This window comes from Gadus morhua, chromosome 9 (genome assembly GCF_902167405.1).
Source record: "Gadus morhua chromosome 9, gadMor3.0, whole genome shotgun sequence".
Lineage (NCBI taxonomy): Eukaryota > Metazoa > Chordata > Actinopteri > Gadiformes > Gadidae > Gadus > Gadus morhua.
This window is the reverse complement of record NC_044056.1, coordinates 2,478,287-2,498,301: the sequence shown is the minus strand read 5'-3', so window position 1 is coordinate 2,498,301 and position 20,015 is coordinate 2,478,287. Positions and strand designations below refer to the sequence as shown.

At 44.4% G+C, this 20,015-nt stretch overlaps 2 protein-coding genes across 3 annotated transcripts; one reads left to right on the top strand and one right to left on the bottom strand.

Moving 5' to 3' along the window:
• The first annotated feature begins 80 nt into the window (after nucleotides 1–80).
• On the top strand, nucleotides 81–6,046 carry sephs1 (selenophosphate synthetase 1). The gene is made up of 10 exons (XM_030367061.1): nucleotides 81–169; nucleotides 1,152–1,270; nucleotides 1,567–1,663; nucleotides 2,081–2,184; nucleotides 2,302–2,409; nucleotides 2,703–2,857; nucleotides 3,061–3,151; nucleotides 3,533–3,632; nucleotides 4,429–4,641; nucleotides 4,854–6,046. The coding sequence occupies exons 2-10, from the start codon at nucleotides 1,175–1,177 to the stop codon at nucleotides 5,066–5,068; spliced, it is 1,179 nt and encodes a 392-aa protein (XP_030222921.1). The 5' UTR covers nucleotides 81–169; nucleotides 1,152–1,174; the 3' UTR covers nucleotides 5,069–6,046.
• Nucleotides 6,047–6,049: 3 nt separating this feature from the next.
• On the bottom strand, nucleotides 6,050–19,810 carry cpt1b (carnitine palmitoyltransferase 1B (muscle)). 2 transcript variants are annotated; one of them, XM_030367028.1, is made up of 19 exons: nucleotides 19,599–19,810; nucleotides 18,299–18,462; nucleotides 17,658–17,794; nucleotides 17,100–17,271; nucleotides 16,664–16,765; nucleotides 16,063–16,200; nucleotides 14,563–14,640; nucleotides 14,024–14,131; nucleotides 12,344–12,428; nucleotides 11,676–11,871; nucleotides 11,268–11,453; nucleotides 10,803–10,908; nucleotides 10,592–10,708; nucleotides 10,318–10,482; nucleotides 10,065–10,199; nucleotides 7,719–7,871; nucleotides 7,496–7,609; nucleotides 6,753–6,845; nucleotides 6,050–6,626 (listed from the first exon to the last, which is right to left on the bottom strand). In XM_030367028.1, the coding sequence occupies exons 2-19, from the start codon at nucleotides 18,437–18,439 to the stop codon at nucleotides 6,495–6,497; spliced, it is 2,358 nt and encodes a 785-aa protein (XP_030222888.1). In that variant the 5' UTR covers nucleotides 18,440–18,462; nucleotides 19,599–19,810; the 3' UTR covers nucleotides 6,050–6,494. The 2 variants fall into 2 exon arrangements, with proteins under 2 accessions (XP_030222888.1, XP_030222887.1); XM_030367027.1 differs by having other exon boundaries at nucleotides 18,299–18,495; nucleotides 19,599–19,809.
• Nucleotides 19,811–20,015: the final 205 nt, after the last annotated feature.

Sequence of the window (20,015 nt, the reverse complement as noted above, 5' to 3'; positions counted from 1 at the left end):
TATTGCATTAGCTATGGATTCATTAATCATCTAGAGCTAGTATTGCAGTATAAATATGCAACTCAATTATTTTCTGTCAGGCTATTTTTAAGGAAGCCCGGGCGTCTCCCCAATGCATTCTGGTAGCGGCCGCGCTCCTCTGTTGGGATCCAGCGCTAACGTTAAACAGGTAAGGATAAACTGGTCATAGCAATTAAAGGGGAAATGTTGCAAGAATATAACTGTCCCTTGGTCCTAAAACACTATAAAGGGCTGTCGTTGACATTTCCTTTGCAGCATGCCATTATATCTTTTCACAAATGGCATGTTTGGTGTTTGTTTTTAATGATACTTCAGCTAATGTTGCACACATCGCATGGCGGTTGTCACTAAAGGGTTAAAATTTTCCGCCGCCGACATATTTGTTCTTCGCAGTGTAGTTACTTTTAACTACTAAATGTATTCCTTACAAAGCGCTCTCCCTTCGTTTTTGTTCCATGATTAGTTACAGTTGTGGTGCACAAACCGGGCACATGTATAGCTAGCAATGGTTTGCATTACGAGTTGATTGTGTCTCACTGCTGCTTAGGCCTATCACTGCATGCATTGATCAGCATTTGCTAGCACTCATAGTCGTAGTCAGGACGGGTCAACAACAATACTAAGATTTGCAAACATAAATAACCATGCTCGTCATTAACAATTTGACGGCTTGTTAAAAATACTCGTTGTTTTTTTAATGATGCACCTGTATAACTAGTGACAGCAGAACGGTCCAATTACATTTGGCAGATTCTGCATCTTCTGTATCATGATCTTGAATGCACCACCAACCCTGGGAATTGGCCGCGTATTCATTCATTTAAAAGCCTGGCAGAGTTTATGTCAAACACGCTTATTCTTGGCAGATCATCATAAGATTGCTTTCCTTTGAGTGTAATAGTGGTAACAATTTTGATTACATTATATATCCCTGAAGCGAAATTAAAGTGTTAAAACTTACATTGATGACAAAGACTACACAAAGATTACAAAAACACACAATGGGGTTGATGGAAAGACAAATTACTGAATTACAAGATATATATAATTACCAAATTAACTGACGTTTTACTAGATACGAATTGAATAAATAGGGCCAGGTTCATCCTCTCCTTTTATGTTGTTATCAGGTGAGAGCCAACTGTTCTCCATCATGTCTGTGCGAGAGTCCTTTAACCCAGAGAGCTACGAGCTTGACAAGAACTTCCGACTCACACGTTTTGCTGAGCTGAAGGGTAGCGGCTGTAAGGTAAGCTTCTAAATGACCCGTTGTATCCATTTATTATCGCTGTGTGTTTCTTAGGTGACTTTAGCAAAGCCACTGTGAATGTTGGGGAGAGAGAGAGAGAGAGAGAGAGAGAGAGAGAGAGAGAGAGAGAGAGAGAGAGAGAGAGAGAGAGAGAGAGAGAGAGAGAGAGAGAGAGAGAGAGAGATTCTCAAATTACATTTCATCACTAATAGCTGACATTGGCTATGCCATTTATTGTTACTTGTCAGTTATGTTCTGGTTATAGGCTACAATGTCAGTTATTCTTTTCACAACAGGTTCCCCAGGATGTCCTACAGAAGCTTCTGGAAAGTCTACAAGAGAACCACTATCAGGAGGATGAACAGTTTCTTGGAGCTGTTATGCCCCGACTGGGTATGTCTATTCAGAAACAATAAAATGTATACAAAGTTGAGAAAACACGACACTTCGGCAAAAAGAAACCGTTACATGTATTAGGCCATACGATTCCTCCCACACAACCCCATACTACCCTACGCTTTTTACCCTCTTTATTTCTTCAGCAATTACGTAATAGTAGCACTAGCAGTAGCCTTATGCTTTCTGACTGATTTTTTTTCTTTAATCACCCATTTAACTGGCTCTGGGCTTCAATTCTATTATACATAGCTTAGTAACATATTGGTAACATTTCTGTCTATGGTTATCAAATAGGCCTGTTTTGTTATTACCTTATACCTATGTTCGCACATTACGTCCCATGCGCTGCTAACATAGAAATCAAACGTGTCACCTTTGGAGTGTGTGTCTATCTGTGTATTATCTGTGCAGGCATAGGGATGGACACCTGTGTCATCCCACTCAGACACGGGGGCCTTTCACTGGTCCAGACCACAGACTACATCTACCCCATCGTGGACGACCCCTACATGATGGTGAGGAAAAGGGACACCATTTCTATCCCATTCCATACAATGGGACATAACGTGCATAACGTGCACATCGCCGCTGCAGAGTTCATTGAAATTGTATCTGTGTGTTTCTGTTGTCAGGGGCGGTTAGCTTGTGCCAACGCTTTAAGTGACCTGTATGCCATGGGCGTGACGGAGTGTGACAACATGCTCATGCTCTTAGGAGTGAGTAACAAGATGTCAGAAAAGGTGAGAAAAACCTGAGCACTCAGGCCTGAAAATGTACCTCCTACATCTTTTGTTCCTGGTCGATTCAGAATAATGATCCAGAACAAAAAAGTACATTTTTATCATATAATTTAATAATAATGAATTGAACTTTTATTAATTAATAACCCTATTATTTCATATTGGATGTTTATTTGTATTTGTATCAAGCCTTTGTAGACACTCACTCACACTCAGGCCACCTTAGCAAAGGTATAGCGAGGTGGAGATTGTCTCGGAGGTTCATCCCGTCTCTCCCCTTGTTCGGGTCGCAGGAGCGGGACAAGGTGATGCCGTTGATCATTCAGGGCTTCAAGGACGCGTCAGAAGAAGCGGGCACGTCGGTAACAGGGGGCCAGACGGTGCTCAACCCCTGGGTGGTGATTGGCGGAGTGGCTACCACGGTCTGCCAGCCCAATGAGTTCATCATGTGAGTGTCCTTTTTAAGGGCATAATATTCGTATGAATCATTCTGTGTTGTATTGAGCATGTATTTATGGTATGGTGTCTACGGTTTCTATACCTTGTATACCGTTTATGTTATGGCTGGTCGGATTGTTGTATTGCATTCCATTGAATGTGATTGCGTTGGCTTGTGTCATGGACGTCCTGTTGTTGTTGTTGTTGTTCCAGGCCTGATAACGCGGTACCCGGGGACGTGCTGGTGCTGACCAAGCCCCTTGGCACGCAGGTCGGGGTGGCCGTTCACCAGTGGCTTGATATCGTAAGTCTTTGTCTTCTTAAATGCTCACAATTCAGTAAACATTGAGACCTTGTGTGGGACCTTAGCGGCGGCAAATGATCCCAGTATACGTTGAGCCCTGGGGCAAACACGTTAAAGAAACGCACAAATAAGAGCTCTTGCCTTAACAGGTTCATCCTAGAAATTTGCACTGGTTGGTGAGAATCTGGTGAAAACAACTCGTCAACAAAGTCTTGATTAAATAATCAATTTAACTAAATGCATTCTGAGTTTGTTAATCAATTCTATTATTCTCAAAATCATTGTTTTTTTGTGAATGATATCGTAGAGGGTGTGTCCCCAGCAGCGTGATCTGTCAGCACTGTAGTCTGATGCTCTTCCCCGCTCTTCCTCTTCCTCCAGCCAGAGAAGTGGAATAAGATCAAGCTGGTTGTAACCCAGGAAGATGTGGAGCTAGCCTATCACGAAGCTATGATGAACATGGCTCGACTCAACAGGACAGGTAGGATGCTTACAAACATAGCGTACAAGGTTTATGAACAAGAAGAAGCTGCCATTCACTTTCTGTGTTTTTTTTTCTCGCTTGCTAGCCTCTGAACCAAATAACATCAATACATGCAAATGACCTCTGATGGATCAATACTCAATCACTCCACCCCCCATCCCCGCTAACCTCATTCCAGATGTTCATCTCGCAACAGACTGCCCTGAAAAGGGTTCTGCTGCACATGTGATTATGGGCGAGACAGGGAGTTTTGGAGGGAAATCTGTATTGGTTAAGTGGGTTAGATAGGCCAAAGGCAGGGACTTCCGATGGACATCGATACATTTCTGTCCAACGCGACAGGTATTGCTGCGTCAATAAACACCTCCTCTTTGTTGTTCTCCTTCTTTTCATGTTCTTATTCCGGGAATAAGAAGAATAAGTAGACTAGGTAGACTAGGGATGGGCCGATAGTCAATTCTATCGACGATAGATGGATTCCATCGTTTATTTTACAATTCAATAGTTAAATAAAGAAGTTTATAATATAAATTAATCTCAACACATTGGCCTGGCCTCAAGGAAAGAGACGTTTTTATGTTGACTGCTACCAATGTTGTGTTGGTCACACTCAAGAATGATTTTTTTTTTGTGAATAATACACATAAACATAAGGAACTTAATAAATTATAAAAATCACACGTTAAATCGCAATCACAATATTGGTCGAAATAATCGCAATTACCGGTAGATTATTTCCTCCAATGGTTGAGCCCTGGTCTGCTCGGTCCTGAACGCCGCTCCTACCTTCCAGCGGCGAGCCTGATGCACACCTTCAACGCCCACGCCGCCACCGACATCACGGGGTTCGGAATCCTGGGGCACGCTCAGACGTTGGCGCGGCAACAGCGGAGCGAGGTGTCGTTTGTCATCCACAACCTGCCGGTCCTCGCCAAGATGGCCGCCGTGTCCAAGGCCTGCGGCAACATGTTTGGGCTCATGCACGGAACTTGCCCGGAAACATCAGGTGTGTGTGTGTGTGTGTGTGTGTGTGTGTGTGTGTGTGTGTGTGTGTGTGTGTGTGTGTGTGTGTGTGTGTGTGTGTGTGTGTGTGTGTGTGTGTGTGTGTGTGTGTGTGTGTGTGTGTGTGTGTTTGTTAACTAACCCCTCCCCCCTCCGTCCCCAGGTGTGTGTGTGTGTGTGTGTGTGTTAACTAACCCCTCTCCCCTCCGTCCCCAGGGGGCCTACTCATCTGCCTCCCCCGGGAACAGGCGGCCCGCTTCTGCGCGGAGATCAAGTCCCCGAAGTACGGCGAGGGCCACCAGGCCTGGATCATCGGCATCGTGGAGAAGGGGAACCGCACCGCCCGCATCATCGACAAGCCGCGGATCATCGAGGTGGCGCCGCAGGCCGCCACCCAGAACGTCAACCCCACCCCCGGTGCCACCTCCTAATCCTTCCCCCCCCACCCCCACCCACACCCACCCCACCCCTGGAGCAACACGGAACCGAACTCAAGAGCTCCGCTCGACCGTTCTCAACACACACACACACACACACCACACCACACCACACACACACACACACACACACACACACCTCCAAGGGGGTCGGTATGTGTTGGCCGTACGACCGCTCACCAGGACAGTCACAAAGGTCCGGCCCCCCCCCCCCACTCGGCTCCGCAGACATGATCAACATTTTGTAGCAAAACAAAAACATACCCATATGCCTTTTGTGTGTCAGACGTTTGAATCATTACGTCCAGCGGAGGAACGTGGTCAGCGGGGCGGCTCCTCATCAGAACCGGGCCGGGTCGGAGGTCAAGGGGCGCGCTGTGGATTGGCTCCCGGGGATGGCCAGGCGTGTCCTGGCTCTTCAGAAGGCGCTCTCCCATCCAGCAGGGGGCTCATGTGCCCACAACTTGTTTCCTGCGTCCACTCGAGTTGTGCCGGACTCTCAGCCTAGTTTTAGCCGACGCCGTTACGGATGCCTTTAACGAGATGTAGTGTAACCACCGGAATAGTTGCTATTTTTACTTTGTCCTTTTTTTTGTATTGAATCATGTGAAACAAAAAGAAGATTTAATCGAATGTGTCCTCCCCCCTGTAATGTTGCAGAATCAGCAGAACGAACCAGTTGCCTGTCGATGACTCCCCAGTAAATGGGCTGGTTTCCAACCCTGATAATGGGGAGATGACACGTCACCTCCCCATTATCAGTGGATTGCAAATAAGCAAGAGGTCACGAACCGTCCCGTTCTCAAGATGCTTGGCCTGGCCGACGGGGGGACAGCTGACAAATGCTCATTTGTTTTTATAAGTGTTGAGAGACTAGTTATTCTTCATACAAGGATTTTGTAAAAGGCCTGGATGGATTTGGAAACGAGTCTATACCCATCTTTTCAACTAAAATAAAAAGTAAAACTCTTCGAATACCCTGGTTTGTTTGCTTTTAACGTGAATTGAGAGAAAGAAAGTTTACATTTTGCGTTTCCCTCATTAAAAAGCGGTGCACTTCAGTCATAATCAGTGACGGCAGTTCCCGATGGAAATCCTCGACAGCCTATCTTGTAAAACACATTAACAATACAAATTACTTGCCTGTAGTAAAATTTAACTTCATCTTATGTACACTATTTCTACATTTAATTTACAAATGTTACAGCAAATTACGTCTGACAACACTTAAACCATAGCTTTGATAGAATGCAGTTCTATAAACGACTATATATATTTAAAATAAATAACTTCAATAGTAGCATAATGTATATATTTTCCCTTTTGTGGACAAAAAGCAAACTATGACATAAATTGGAGTGAATATCCGGGTCTTATGAATATGAAATTCCATTTCTCGATCCTGTAGCAGTAGCAGCTGTTAGACGTCTTTCTTGTGGCCCTTCGACACTCCGTTCATCAGCGGCAGCTCAGTCTTGTGGTTTGTCGGTTTAAAAAGACTTTGGATGTCCAGCATGGCCTTCCGGATGTTCTGACCAAAACGGAACGAATCCTACAGGCGAGAGAAAAGGCGATTGAGATAAATGGGAAAAAAACCTAGAGCAGATCATCTCAGAAAATAACCTAGAGCAGATCATTCTATACAGTAAAACATGTCTCTATTTGAGCCAGTACTTACTGTTTCTGAACTGGAAAACTTGCTCGAGATGTGGAATGTAATCAGGTCCTCCCCAACAATGATGTAGGAGACGCCGTACCCATCGTCCGCCACCTGGGGGCAGAGGGGAGTAATTACGGCAACGGCATGGGCTTTAATGGCGATCCGCCCATGATATGAGAAAAGGATATGTTTAGGTATTGCTGCAAGAATTGTTGTGTACAATGATCAAAGCTTGAAATTGTTAAGGCTAAGTATGAGTTTATGGTCAAGTTTACTTTAAAAAAAAGATGATGTTTTGATTTGATCACTGTCAAATTGTATCCAGTCACAAACCAGGCCAAGTATGGGCAGGAAACAGAAGCTGCGTTTTAAATGGCTTGCTTGTTCCCTCGTGCCCTGCTATTCCCTAAATAGTGAATACTACATAGTATACTATTAAGGCTATGCGTATGAGTATACTTATTGCGGGCAGTATACTTATGAGTGTTGCATAAACAAGCTGACACATTGTCAAGATCATTTGAGGGGAAAATCTCTACCGGATCCGAAAATAATAAAGTGCTATGCATCATGAGATATATTGCGGGAATCTGTAAGTGCAATACACAATGAGGGGAACCAGTTTTTTAAACTCACATTTTGAACAACACTACAAAAAGGTGACACCCTAAGTAGTGCAATATCTAGGGCAGGTATGACCCAATCAGATTGTGGTCATCGATGCATAGACTTCCGTTGAGTGACCAAAGTGGTGAACTTACTGGACCAAATCCTCCGCCAGCCCCCACATATCTGGGGAACTTGTTTATGTCGACCAGGTTGAGCTGCTGCTGAGGTGTCTGGCTGGTGGACAGCTTCCAAGGCTCCGACAGAACCTGGGAAAGACGTACAGACATGAGAGTGTTACATGTATAATCACTTTAGTTTACAAGGTGGTATTAGAGATGTTCTATCCACAATGTAATGTTTTTGGGAGAAACCAACCTGCTTCAGGAATGGTGAGTCCATGCGAAGGTATTTGGACATTATGTAGAGGCAGAAAAGATGGCGATCAATTCCTGAGCCTGTCATGGCCAGACGATACATGTTCTGATGCTTGTCCGCTGCTTTCCGGAACAATTCAAGCCTTGTGCCATTCTGATAAAAAAATAAAAAATCAGATTTAGGTAACCAATGGGGCATTGTTTGAGACCTGATCCCACTTGACAGTTTAAAAGCTGGGGGCGGCTATTAGGAATTTTCATCAATGGGAAACAATCATTCTGCTGATGCTTTGGTGTTCCTTGCGTATATGTCAGAGAGCCCTGCCAGAATCTTTGCTTAGAACTTTTTTAACAACCAACGTCATGGCAGATATTCTTTTGTTGCAAGTCACAAGTCGGTTGACATGCAACTCTGCAAGTCAATGGATGAGGCTAACCAAGCAAACTCTCCTTCTGGACGCACAATAACGAATTTGGAATTAAACAACTGAATATGGGAAAGACCAGGCAACTCCAATTTATAGATATATCTCAGTGTATCCCTTTAAGCCTAACCTAATATTTAAATAACAACTAGGGCAGCAACAATTAGTTGATTAATCGATAAACAGAAAAGTTATCTAATCTAACTTTAATAATCAATGAATCAAGTTCCAATAACCTTTACATTAATGAAACATTAATGTTGCTTTTCAAATATATTCAGTGTATGGATCATTCATGCATGGATCATCAAAAAGAATAGTTTAGTTTTTCTTTGCAGCGTCTCAGATAAAGCAGGCACATTGGACTCTTGTCACGTGAGATTGCATTTGGAATCGCAGGGTAAGGGATATTTTATTGACTCAATTATGAAAATAATTGTTGGATGAATAGATTAGAAACATAAATAGCTGCCCTAATAATAACTTTAATCCATATCACTGCAACTATCTATTGCCTGCCATCCGCCCCCAGGTAATATACAAGCCCTTATCTGTTGAACAACTGGTCATATTACGTAAGGCTAAGCCGGCGTGAACTGCCCAGGGTCATGGTGGACTTGACATGACAAGTCATCATGCGTGGCGGCGAGATCTGTGTCAGAGTCCTGTCAGAGTCCTGGCTGATAAGAGGGCTGGTGACCTGTAGACACTGGTCATCAGAACCTCTGATGTACTGCGCATTCATTCTGGAAGACTGTTCCAGTTTTTAGCGTCCAGCTGTTTCAGCCACAAGCCATTTACAGAGTATCAGGGAATTATTCATCTCTGCTGTAGAATGTTTTAAGTTTGTGGACATCAATTCAGTTTTAATTCACAGTTTTTTTTATGTATTTCATCTTTTATTTTTAATTGTATTCAATTATAAACATGACACCCACATTTCTCTGTTGTAAAATACAGTATTATGTTATGCTTCTTCTGTGCTATTGTTATTGCCACAATGAACCTGTAATCTATTTTTGTCCACTGCCAACTTTCTAAAACAAACAGAAATGGTTGGAGATAGGGATGTTAGATAGTGAAAGATTGACGATGTGTAACCCTCATGACACCACCAAATCCGGGTGGTGTGAGATATATTGCAGAGTAAGTGGAGTGACATGTCAAGTTAGCCTAGGAATTCAATAGTTTTGGTATCACTTTTTTTGTTTCCATGAATGTTAAAATAATTAACTACTTTTAATATACTTCAATATCAAGTGACAGCAATAGATAATAGTTCATTAAAATCAGATAAAAATACTAATAGTTGCTTTGGTGGCGTACAGAATAAGAAAGCAAGTCCACCTCTTCCATTGTCATATCTAACTGACTAATAAGTTGTTATGTGAAGGGCATGTCTGAAATAAAGCTTCTACCCCATCTAAGGTAAGCCAGGTCTCAAGTTAAAAACCTAAAATGTTTTGGCCAATATTTTTGTTATTGGTTCCAGGCTTGATGGTTGGGCTGGGTCGGCCTGGGTGGGTTCGCATTAGCCTTGCTAAAGCTAGCATTAGTATTAAGATTCGGTCAGATCCTTGGTCTGCTGATATGTGACTTGAATGTTCAAGTCTGCAGCTGATCTGTCTACTGCTTTATGTCCGGGACCAGGTCCCAGCGGCATTGTGGGTATTGTAGTTTTGTACATTGCTCTATGTCTGGGACCAGGTCAGAGTAGCATTGTGGGTATTGTAGTTCTGTACATTGCTCTATGTCTGGGACCAGGTCACAGCGGCAGTGTGGGTATTGTAGTTCTGTACATTGCTCCATGTCTGGGACCAGGTCACAGCGGCAGTGTGGGTATTGTAGTTCTGTACATTGCTCTATGTCTGGGACCAGGTCACAGCGGCAGTGTGGGTATTGTAGTTCTGTACATTGCTTACCGTTTTGTCCTCCTCTTCCATGGCTCGAACAAAGGCCACAGCCTCTGAGGTGCACGACCGCACCGTCTCCGTGCGGCCCTCCCGGAACATGCGGGTCATCGAGGACTCGTAGGTCAGACAGAACCCCCCCTGGTCCTGCAATGTTCACAGCCATGAGGTCATGTTGACACTAGCTGGTGTGTGTGTGTGTGTGTGTGTGTGTGTGTGTGTGTGTGTGTGTGTGTGTGTGTGTGTGTGTGTGTGTGTTGCTCACCCTGAACTGGGCGAGCTGTAGAGCGAGCTGGATGAAGGCGTCAGGGCTCGTCCGGCATTTCTTGATCAGCCCTTTCCCGAACTCACTGAACAAACAGCCGTGGAAGTCGACGTCGTCCGCTATCTGCTTGGCCAACACGTACGAGGTCTCGATGGTTTCTCTGCACTAAGAAAAATCAAAAACATTGACCAATTTGAAGGCAGTCGGCGTAATCGGAGAAGCACAAGTCCTCATGAATGTGAGGAAACCATATGAATCCTATGTTATGCTTTGCCTCCTTTGGGATCTGCCATTCTAGTCGGGCGGGGGGCGGGATGCCTTTGTTGATGTCGCCCTTGCAGTGGCCCTCTTCTGTGTAGCCGAGATGGAAGCAGTCTGTCGCCAGGACGTACTGCGGGAGAACAAGGCGAAGGTGGATCAGCACCTCCTCTACAACTCACACGTGATGATTCAACATAATGAAATAATGGAAGCTTTTTAAATACCTCCCACATATGGCCTATGATTGGTGCATCTGCCCAGGAGTGTTCAGTGTTGATTCCCATTTTGCCGTTTGTGTAAGATATCAAGGTAAACGACTTGTCAAACCACCTGAGAATAAAGAAGAAAAGTGTGTTGGTGATTCATAATGGGTAAAGTTCAGATTCAGATTTCTTTGGTGATCCTAAGGGGTATTTTTTGAAATTGTTAAAATTCCTTAGCTCAAGATAGCAGGCCTACGAGGAAGAGAAACAAATAAATAAAATACAAAACCAAAATGTATCCAAATATTGAAAAGAAGCAAAGCAGATAAATACATAAACTGGGCATATATATAGAAATATACATAAACTATGCACCGTTTTGCAAATACATAAAAATATGCAAAGCTAAAAGTGTCTCATGAGAAATGTGTCAGATATCAACCGCCCTGCACGTTGATAGGAGGGAGGTGAGCGGAATCGGCCCACCTGTCGTAGCACTTCCCGTGCAGCAGAGATTTGGCGTAACCGTCCAACGAGCCGGTCTTGGCCGGGTCGTATCCCTGCGCCTCGTCGTCCAGGGTCAGAAAGAAGGCAGAGGATTCTACGGCCTGCAGGGAGGCCTTGTTCACACCCTGGCTGAAGTACTTCAGACGTGCCCGGGCCCACGGCACCCTGAGAGAAACACATCGATGATAATGACAAAGGGACAGTTTGGAAACAACAATATATATATATATATATATATATATATATGCGTTCTCAACGATGAGATGCAAAGAAAATACATCCATGCTGACTTCTCCTCAGTCAGTCAGTCAGTCAGTCAGTCAGTCAGTCAGTCAGTCAGTCAGTCAGTGTGCGTGCGTGCGTGCATGCGTGCGTGCGTGCGTATACCTGTTTCCGGCGGTCAGGGCTGCTAGCTTCAGTTCTCCAGGCTGCGGTTCCGAGGTGTCGTTGAGGATCCTCTGGAACTGCATCTCCAGCTCGCTGGGGAGGAGGTGGCGCCCGCCGGTGTACAGCCACACCTGGAAGAAGCGCCCCCTGTGGTAGACCACCAGGTGCTTACGGTCGCTCAGGTGCTGCACAATATCTGGAGGGGAAAACCGATCCAACGTTTCAGTGGAATTATTTTCTCATGCATTCGCACAACAGTGAAAATTTGGAAAAATGTATGTTAATATAACAGTAAATAAATATATAAAATAAATATAAATATACATCAGAGTGGCAATCTCTGAGATCTCGGTTTCTTTCTCTTTGGCGTTACCCCTGACACAAAAAAGCGTCAGGAAGGTTGCTCCTGACAACCAGGTTGTAACATTCATAACAGCGCAAAGGCAAGGGCATTCACAGCCCAGCCATGGGTCATTCCCCATTCACCGCTGCGTTACATCATCTGGTGACAGATGGAGACTTAACTGACATTTATTTACATGAAAATCTTTGGGAGACCCAAAAAAGAGTTGATGAAAAGATTAAAGATAATAAGCTCAGTAGATAGCATTGCACATAGCAAAGCATCGGATGTAAACACATGTTGACACGCTGCGGTCGAGTGGCACCTGTCTCTATGCCCGGGATGCGTGTCGTGTTGAATATCCTCTCCATTTGACTGGAACACATCGGGACGATCCCCAAAGCCCTTAACTAATAACAAATAGAATGAGAGCGTGAAACAAAGCAGAGACCAACGCATGATCATGCTGAGGTTAATAGCTGGTTGTATTTGAGGGAGGATTTGAGAGTTGCAAAGAGAGAGAGAGCGGGAAAAGGTTTTTAAATTTTGATAAATTAGCACAATTCCACTCTGCTCCCTCCCTATGTTTCTCTCTTCTTTAGAAGTGACGCATTCATACACCTTTGATTGACAGGCCAGATGGACATCCCAATCAGGTCAGTAATGACAACTGACAGATGGCTGAGGCATTTCTAACAAGCTCGTACCTACAGTACTTTTAATACTAGTCTACTAAAATGACTAAAGCCCGTAGTAGGTAATGAGAGGTAATGAGAGGTGATACTAAAGACCAGTAGTATTGATTAGGTAATGAGAGGTGATACTGAAGCCTGTAGTATTGATTAGGTAATGAGAGGTGATACTGAAGCCTGTAGTATTGAGTAGGTAATGAGAGGTGATACTAAAGCCTGCAGTAATGAGTATGTAATGAGAGGTGATACTAAAGCCTGTAGTATTGAGTAGGTAATGAGAGGTGATACTAAAGACCAGTAGTAATGAGTAGGTAATGAGAGGTGGTACTAAAGCCCGTAGTAATGAGTAGGTAATGAGAGGTGATACTAAAGCCTGTAGTAATGAGTAGGTAATGAGAGGTGGTACTAAAGCCTGTAGTAATGAGTAGGTAATGAGAGGTGGTACTAAAGCCCGTAGTATTGAGTAGGTAATGAGAGGTGGTACTAAAGCCCGTAGTAATGAGTAGGTAATGAGAGGTGGTACTAAAGGCTGTAGTAATGAGTAGGTAATGAGAGGTGGTACTAAAGGCCGTAGTAATGAGTAGGTAATGAGAGGTGGTACTAAAGGCCGTAGTAATGAGTAGGTAATGAGAGGTGGTACTAAAGGCCGTAGTAATGAGTAGGTAATGAGAGGTGATACTAAAGGCCGTAGTAATGAGTAGGTAATGAGAGGTGGTACTAAAGCCTGTAGTATTGAGTAGGTAATGAGAGGTGGTACTAAAGCCCGTAGTATTGAGTAGGTAATGAGAGGTGGTACTAAAGGCTGTAGTAATGAGTAGGTAATGAGAGGTGGTACTAAAGGCCGTAGCAATGAGTAGGTAATGAGAGGTGGTACTAAAGGCCGTAGTAATGAGTAGGTAATGAGAGGTGGTACTAAAGGCTGTAGTAATGAGTAGGTAATGAGAGGTGGTACTAAAGGCTGTAGTAATGAGTAGGTAATGAGAGGTGATACTAAAGGCCGTAGTAATGAGTAGGTAATGAGAGGTGGTACTAAAGCCTGTAGTATTGAGTAGGTAATGAGAGGTGGTACTAAAGGCCGTAGTAATGAGTAGGTAATGAGAGGTGGTACCAAAGGCCGTAGTAATGAGTAGGTAATGAGAGGTGATACTAAAGGCCGTAGTAATGAGTAGGTAATGAGAGGTGGTACTAAAGGCTGTAGTAATGAGTAGGTAATGAGAGGTGGTACTAAAGGCTGTAGTAATGAGTAGGTAATGAGAGGTGGTACTAAAGGCTGTAGTAATGAGTAGGTAATGAGAGGTGCGTCCCGGCCGTACCGGTGCGTGTTCCCCGCGCTCCAGCTTGCGGCGGTACTGCAGCATGGCGTGCACCACGTTCCCGGCCCGCGCCGTCTGCCTCTGGGTTGGTGTGATGTACAGGAGGTCCTGCCAACGCACGCACATGCATGTACTATCACGTTAAGGTGTGAACGCGGGTCACATTCATGCTTTTCGCTATTCTGTCCTTTTCTTTTTGGCTACATCCTTATAATAAATGTTTGTTTTTGTGTTTTTAACAAATTTGTTCGGACTATCTTCTGTTTACCTCTTTTGCAGGGATACAGTTACACATGCAGAGCTATATTGTTGGATAATAATATATAATATTTGGTATCAACTTTTAATCCATTGGAACAATCCAATGAACCAACTGAGTGCATTGTAGTAGGTATGTCAACTTTTAATCCATTGGAACAATCCAATGAACCAACTGAGTGCATTGTAGTAGTACTAAAGAGTTACTAAATACAACATGATTGTCTTATCCAGGTGGTGTTCTGTATATATTCCGGTGGACTGAAACCCATGCAGCTCACCATGACGTAGAAGTTGCTGTTGACCATGATGGGACTCCGCCCCCTCAGGTAGATGTACTCCTCCCACCAATCACTGACCTGCAGGCGTTACATCCATTAGCGCCCACAGTTCCACTCACTCCACTCTGACATATAAACATAGTCGCTGCGTTGGGCCTTTGGATCTTAGGTAAATGTAGCCGCCATATTGGAAAGGTCAAAACTGGTCTGCAAACAAATCAAAGCAAACAGGGGAGCTTTTTTCTGGATAAAAACCACTGTAACGTTTACATTTCTCTTTCGATTTCAATGAGCCGTTCTCATGAGCCACAGTACAAAAAAAAAAAAGGATATAAAGTCTTGGGACTCTCCAATATGGGGGCGATGCGTCATTGTAGGGCAGCACAAGTGTCACTCATAACACTAATCATGGCTCTGCCCCTTCTCTGTAGACTTATCTTCACTAGCTCAGCCTATCCTGGCACAGAAAGGAGCAGACCTAAAATAAGTGTTGGTCATAAGCAGACTTTATATAATTATAAGGAATATAATTATTATATACTTTACATACAAAGAAAGTAGGATAATTATCTTGAGGATATGCTACATGAATGAAAGTAAGTGTGGAAACACACAGTGTCAACAAAAGGTGACTCTCCGAATAGCTCTCCAAAGTCAAATGAAAGCCCCACCGTAATGGTTCAGTTAGAGGGTCATGGGGAACCCTTGCCACTGGTCCCGGAGCCCAGACTACAGGGTGGGAGCTAAACAATGAGGATGGCTCCACCTCTGCCGGGTGTCAGTTAGATGAATAATAATAATAATTCATTCAAATTTATATAGCGCTTTTTTTTTTTCTGGAAACTCAAGTGCTTACAGTGAAGGGGGAAACCTCACTAACCAACACCAGTGTGTAGCCCCCACTGGGGTGACGCACGGCAGCCAATCAGCGCCAGAACGCTCACCACAAATCAGCTCGAGGTGGAGAGGGAGGGGCTTAATGAGTCAGCCAATTATACAGGGGGATGATTAGGGGGCCAGATTGAATAAGCCTGGTGGGGCAGTTTTAGCCAGGACACCGGGGAAACCCCTACTCTTTCCGATAAGTGTCCTGGGATCTTTTATGACCTCAGTGAGTAAGGACCTCGGTTTTACGTCTCCTCCGAAGGACTTAGTTAGATGAGCAGAGTGTCCTTGTGCCTCTACCCATCATAGTTGTACTATCCAGTATGGTTTTTGCTTACCTCACCTCTGCACACGTCTCCTTGTTTAAGAGCAATAAGGCTCCAGATGTGAACATTCCCTACTTTAACAAAGCTCTGCTAGTGGACATTCAACAGTATAAGAATCTCCCTAAAGCTGTGTTCATGGCTCATTCTGTTAAAGAACAGACCTAATGTATGCACACATTAAATCACCCTGTAATCTCCACAACGTTTTCTGACCTCTTCTCTTGTCTGAGTTGAAGTGTTGTACTTTTCCACGACAACGCTTCTGTGCACCGGCTCTCATCGTACTCACGTAGTTGGTCGCCCACCAGGACTTGAGCAGGAGGTATCTCTGCAGCTGGGGGGCACTGGTGTTTCTGAAGTCATTGGCCAACGTCTCCATCTGCTTGTATCGCTTGTCGTCCAGCAAGGCATGCACCGACTCCAGGTACTGCAGCGGGGAGAGGGGCCTCATGAAGGGGTCGATAGGGAGTAGGGCTGGCCAATCCACCACTTTATTCATCACTGTCAATCCTTTGACTTCTAAGTGGTCATTAAAGGTCAGAGAAAATCAGTGCCTTGTGGCCGTAAGGAATATAATACTTGTCGTATTGTAATAATAGTTATTAGCATTACGAGGAGAATTATTATAAAATGATACCAATAATAGAAAATTTTTCACAGAGGGGTCGTTCATAACTCTTATTATGGGTCTACTCCTTTTATGTACCAAGGCAAGGGTAGCAGACTAAACTAGTGGAGATTAATCTCCGACCCGTGACCTGGTCCATAGAAGTAGCAGACAGTCCGGTAATTAGTGTTATGACCTGTGTTTGTCCTACATCCTCTGTGAAAATGTTATTTTTTATCAGCAGCAAGGAGCTCATCTCGCGGTGGAGCTCTCCGAGGCTCACCCTGTCGATGGTGTCGTCTACGCTGGGGAGCGGGAGCCTTGGCAGAGAAGCCTGGAAGCTGTAGAGGAGCGGCCTCCGCCCAGAGAACATCTTGATCAGGCTCTGCAGTATGAACACAAGCACAGCCCTGAATATACAGACACATAGTGTCACAGTAGTAGTACCACCCCCTTCAGTGAATCCCATTTCTTGGTTTCCATGTTGTTTGTTGATGTGTGCGGGATCATTTGTTAATTTTGGTTTGGTGTGTTTCGTAGATAAGAGGTGTGTCATGTTAATACATACTTGTATTATCCTTTCAATTCACGTTTCGTGTCGACTTATGTTCTTTGTAGCTGAGCCGGACGTGGACAACATTATGTTGCAACCGGGGTACCATCGTAACAGATAGATAGGCCTACAAAGAGGAGGCGAGTGGAGCCATGCTAGAACCCACCAGCCACAGTTTAGTGGAGGAGCTCATCTTGCCGTGCGACTCAAAGATCCACGCGTGGTAAGAGAGCAAGGCCTTCAGGGAGTATCTCAGCAGGTAGATGAGGAACAACCAGAGGAGGGTGGCGAACAGGATGGCACTCAGCACCTTACCGGTCTGCACAGACATGTAGCCCCTTGCAGAGCAACACAGGTGAGGGTTAGAGCAAGGTTACTACTCGGGCTAAGAACACAACGAGAAGCGACCTACGCTGAGAAAAAAATGTGATATTATTGGGTTATGTGTTATTCTGATTGCCTCACTGTTGTTCTTCTTTTGTCCATTTTTGTGAGCATTGTTTCAATATTGAGCAGAATAAAATTCCAATAAAGTACAATAGACTACTTGTAATTCATGAGTATAGCATGCTATGCAGAATAGCATATATAGCATAGTGCCTGTTTTATACGGCCCGGCACAACTACAGGGATGGCTGTAGTGGAAAAGTGAGGATGTGCAGGTATACAGACAACATAAACAAACAAAGCATGATGTTACAAATGATAGTGAGGTGTTTCCAACCGTGGCAGGTTTTCCTTGATTAGGTCAATCATTCCCAGGGAGAGATCCACGCGGGTGTACAGAGTGCTTATCATGGCAATAACAACTATGAGCCAACTGGATGGACTGGCAGGGTAGACTCCAGCCAACACACCATTCTGAGAGAGAGAGAGAGAGAGAGGGGGAGGGGGAGAGGGGGAGAGCGAGAGAGAGCGAGAGAGAGAGAGAGAGAGGGGGAGAGAGAGAGAGGGGGAGAGAGAGAGAATGAGAGGGAGAGAGAGAGAGAGAGAGAGAGAGAGAGAGCGAGAGAGAGCGAGAGAGCGAGAGAGGGGGAGAAGAGAGAGAGAGAGAGAGAGAGAGAGAGAGAGAGAGAGAGATTGAAAGAGAGAGAGCGAGGGGGGGAGAGAGAGGGAGAGAGAGAGAGAGAGAGAGAGAGAGAGAGAGCGAGAGCGAGAGAGAGAGCGAGAGCGAGAGCGAGAACGAGAGCGAGAGCGAGAGAGAGAGACAGTTAGACGGACTGACGGACAGACATCAAAAAATGTTTGCAGTGGATAAATGTTTTACATTAGAAGCATGTATTTTGGTGTGGATGCGATGATAAGCCTAATTCATGAATTGTATTATGCACGATAAAGAAATTAAAACAACTGGCACTTTTATACCTTAAATTGTATGGCGCGCTTTCTCCAAGCCGTGACCCCTGACAGGTAGATGTTTTTAATCACTTCTTGGCTCAACTTGATGTCCGCCCCATCTGGTCGTACGGTGAACTCAAAGCCCACGGCCTGGTGGGCTTCGGCCATCACTGCAGTGCAGAGGCCTGCTGCTATGAAGTGTAAGAATGGATGTTGGCCGGTACCTATGTCAAATCAAAATTGATTTTATGATTTTTTTTAAATGCTTAGGAACTGCTGAAAACCCGTTATTTGATTGACAGAGAGTAAATACGGAGCTGCTGCAGCCCAGTAACAGCGGAAGGGCTGTAGGGTCTCCATTGGCTGCTGTCTACAGGGCCAGCCGGCGACAGTGGCTTCAGCGGAGAGCAGCACCAGTGACGTCACTGTACATTAAGCTTTAACTGAAAACATGATCACCACAAATGACGTAGCTAGGCTGTCCTCCTTTAGAAAGACGCTAAATCGGTATTCACGAATATACACGCACTTTAAAGTGGGCCCTGGACCGGTTTTCAATTAATACAATGTTTAACAAATGTTTAACATTTTAAGGTTTAACATGCCTAAGCATTTAGATTTATAACAGCCTACCAAGTTAAAACTTTTTTGATCAATTCATAGGCCTTAAAATCGCAAGTTTATATTATAGGCCTATAATCAGCCATATGGACTAACGAACATGTTAAGTAGTAATATACACATAAACAAACACTTAAACTATTGCATCAGCATTTGGAGGTCATAAACGAGTCTCCCGACGTAATAGGCTACGCGGAGTAGGCCTAGAGGCTGGATTTCATTTTCCATGTCATATGACTGGACTGGCCGCATGTGGGACAAAGGTCGGCCCGCAGGCAGCGGCGCGCCGAGGCAATGTGCACGTGCACGCGCGGCAAAAGACAATATAAACACAGAGAGCATGAGACGATGAGAGGCGCACACCACTTTTGCAACAGGCCTGCAAAAGTCAACCATATAAGGTGGTGCAAATACATCCAATGTGTGATCCATTAATATACGTCCGTAAGACTGCCTCAAACGCAGTATTATTGAATCAATCATTTGTAGTAACGGATCATGGGAAAATCCCTTATTTGGAAATGGAACTTGAAGACAAACATGCCGACAGAAAATTACTCATAAATGAATAAATAGCCGAGAACGTTTCCCCACAATCATGCTGCAGTTCTATGCACAAGAATAAACACACATCAAATACAACCCGCGTTTACACACAAAAAACGGATGCTATTAAAACTCCCTGTTGAGAAAACGGTAGACCTACTTTATTTCTCAAGCCGGATAAAGTTTGACTTCAGAGATGAGTCGGATTGTTGCAAGTCACCAAATAGGCGAAATTCCTTTGGCCTTGGTGTGTTCCCTGCGTCTCTAGTGCCCTTGAAGTGGCTTTCAGCAGGTACTGTGGCTGAAGCTGTGTGTCCGCTCTCTACCCTCCCCTGTGAACCAGCATTAATACACACACACATTAACACACACTCACACTCGTGGCACACTTCTGTTTGTAATCATACACCATGAGCCTAGAATAGAACTTGTGCCCGTGACGTTCACAGCCAATGCAAGCGTCATTGAAAACGTTTTAAATAGCCGAACAGAACTTGCAGGCTGAATATGTCCTCTTGTCAAGAGAAAGTACATAATGACAGAAAAATCAATCGTTCCACACACAAAAATACAATAC

Bases quoted from the DNA above. Each gene is read 5' to 3' on its own strand.
- cpt1b (XM_030367028.1), bottom strand. From the start codon at position 18,439: ATGGCCGAAGCCCACCAGGCCGTGGGCTTTGAGTTCACCGTACGACCA. The intron at 17,272-17,657 runs GTTGGAAACACC...TTGCTCTGCAAG, and splicing joins ATCAAGGAAAACCTGCCACG to GGGCTACATGTCTGTGCAGA. The intron at 6,627-6,752 runs GTAAGTACTGGC...TCTCGCCTGTAG, and splicing joins AGTTTTCCAGTTCAGAAACA to GATTCGTTCCGTTTTGGTCA.
- sephs1 (XM_030367061.1), top strand. From the start codon at position 1,175: ATGTCTGTGCGAGAGTCCTTTAACCCAGAGAGCTACGAGCTTGACAAG. The intron at 2,858-3,060 runs GTGAGTGTCCTT...TTGTTGTTCCAG, and splicing joins CAGCCCAATGAGTTCATCAT to GCCTGATAACGCGGTACCCG. The intron at 4,642-4,853 runs GTGTGTGTGTGT...CTCCGTCCCCAG, and splicing joins AACTTGCCCGGAAACATCAG to GGGGCCTACTCATCTGCCTC.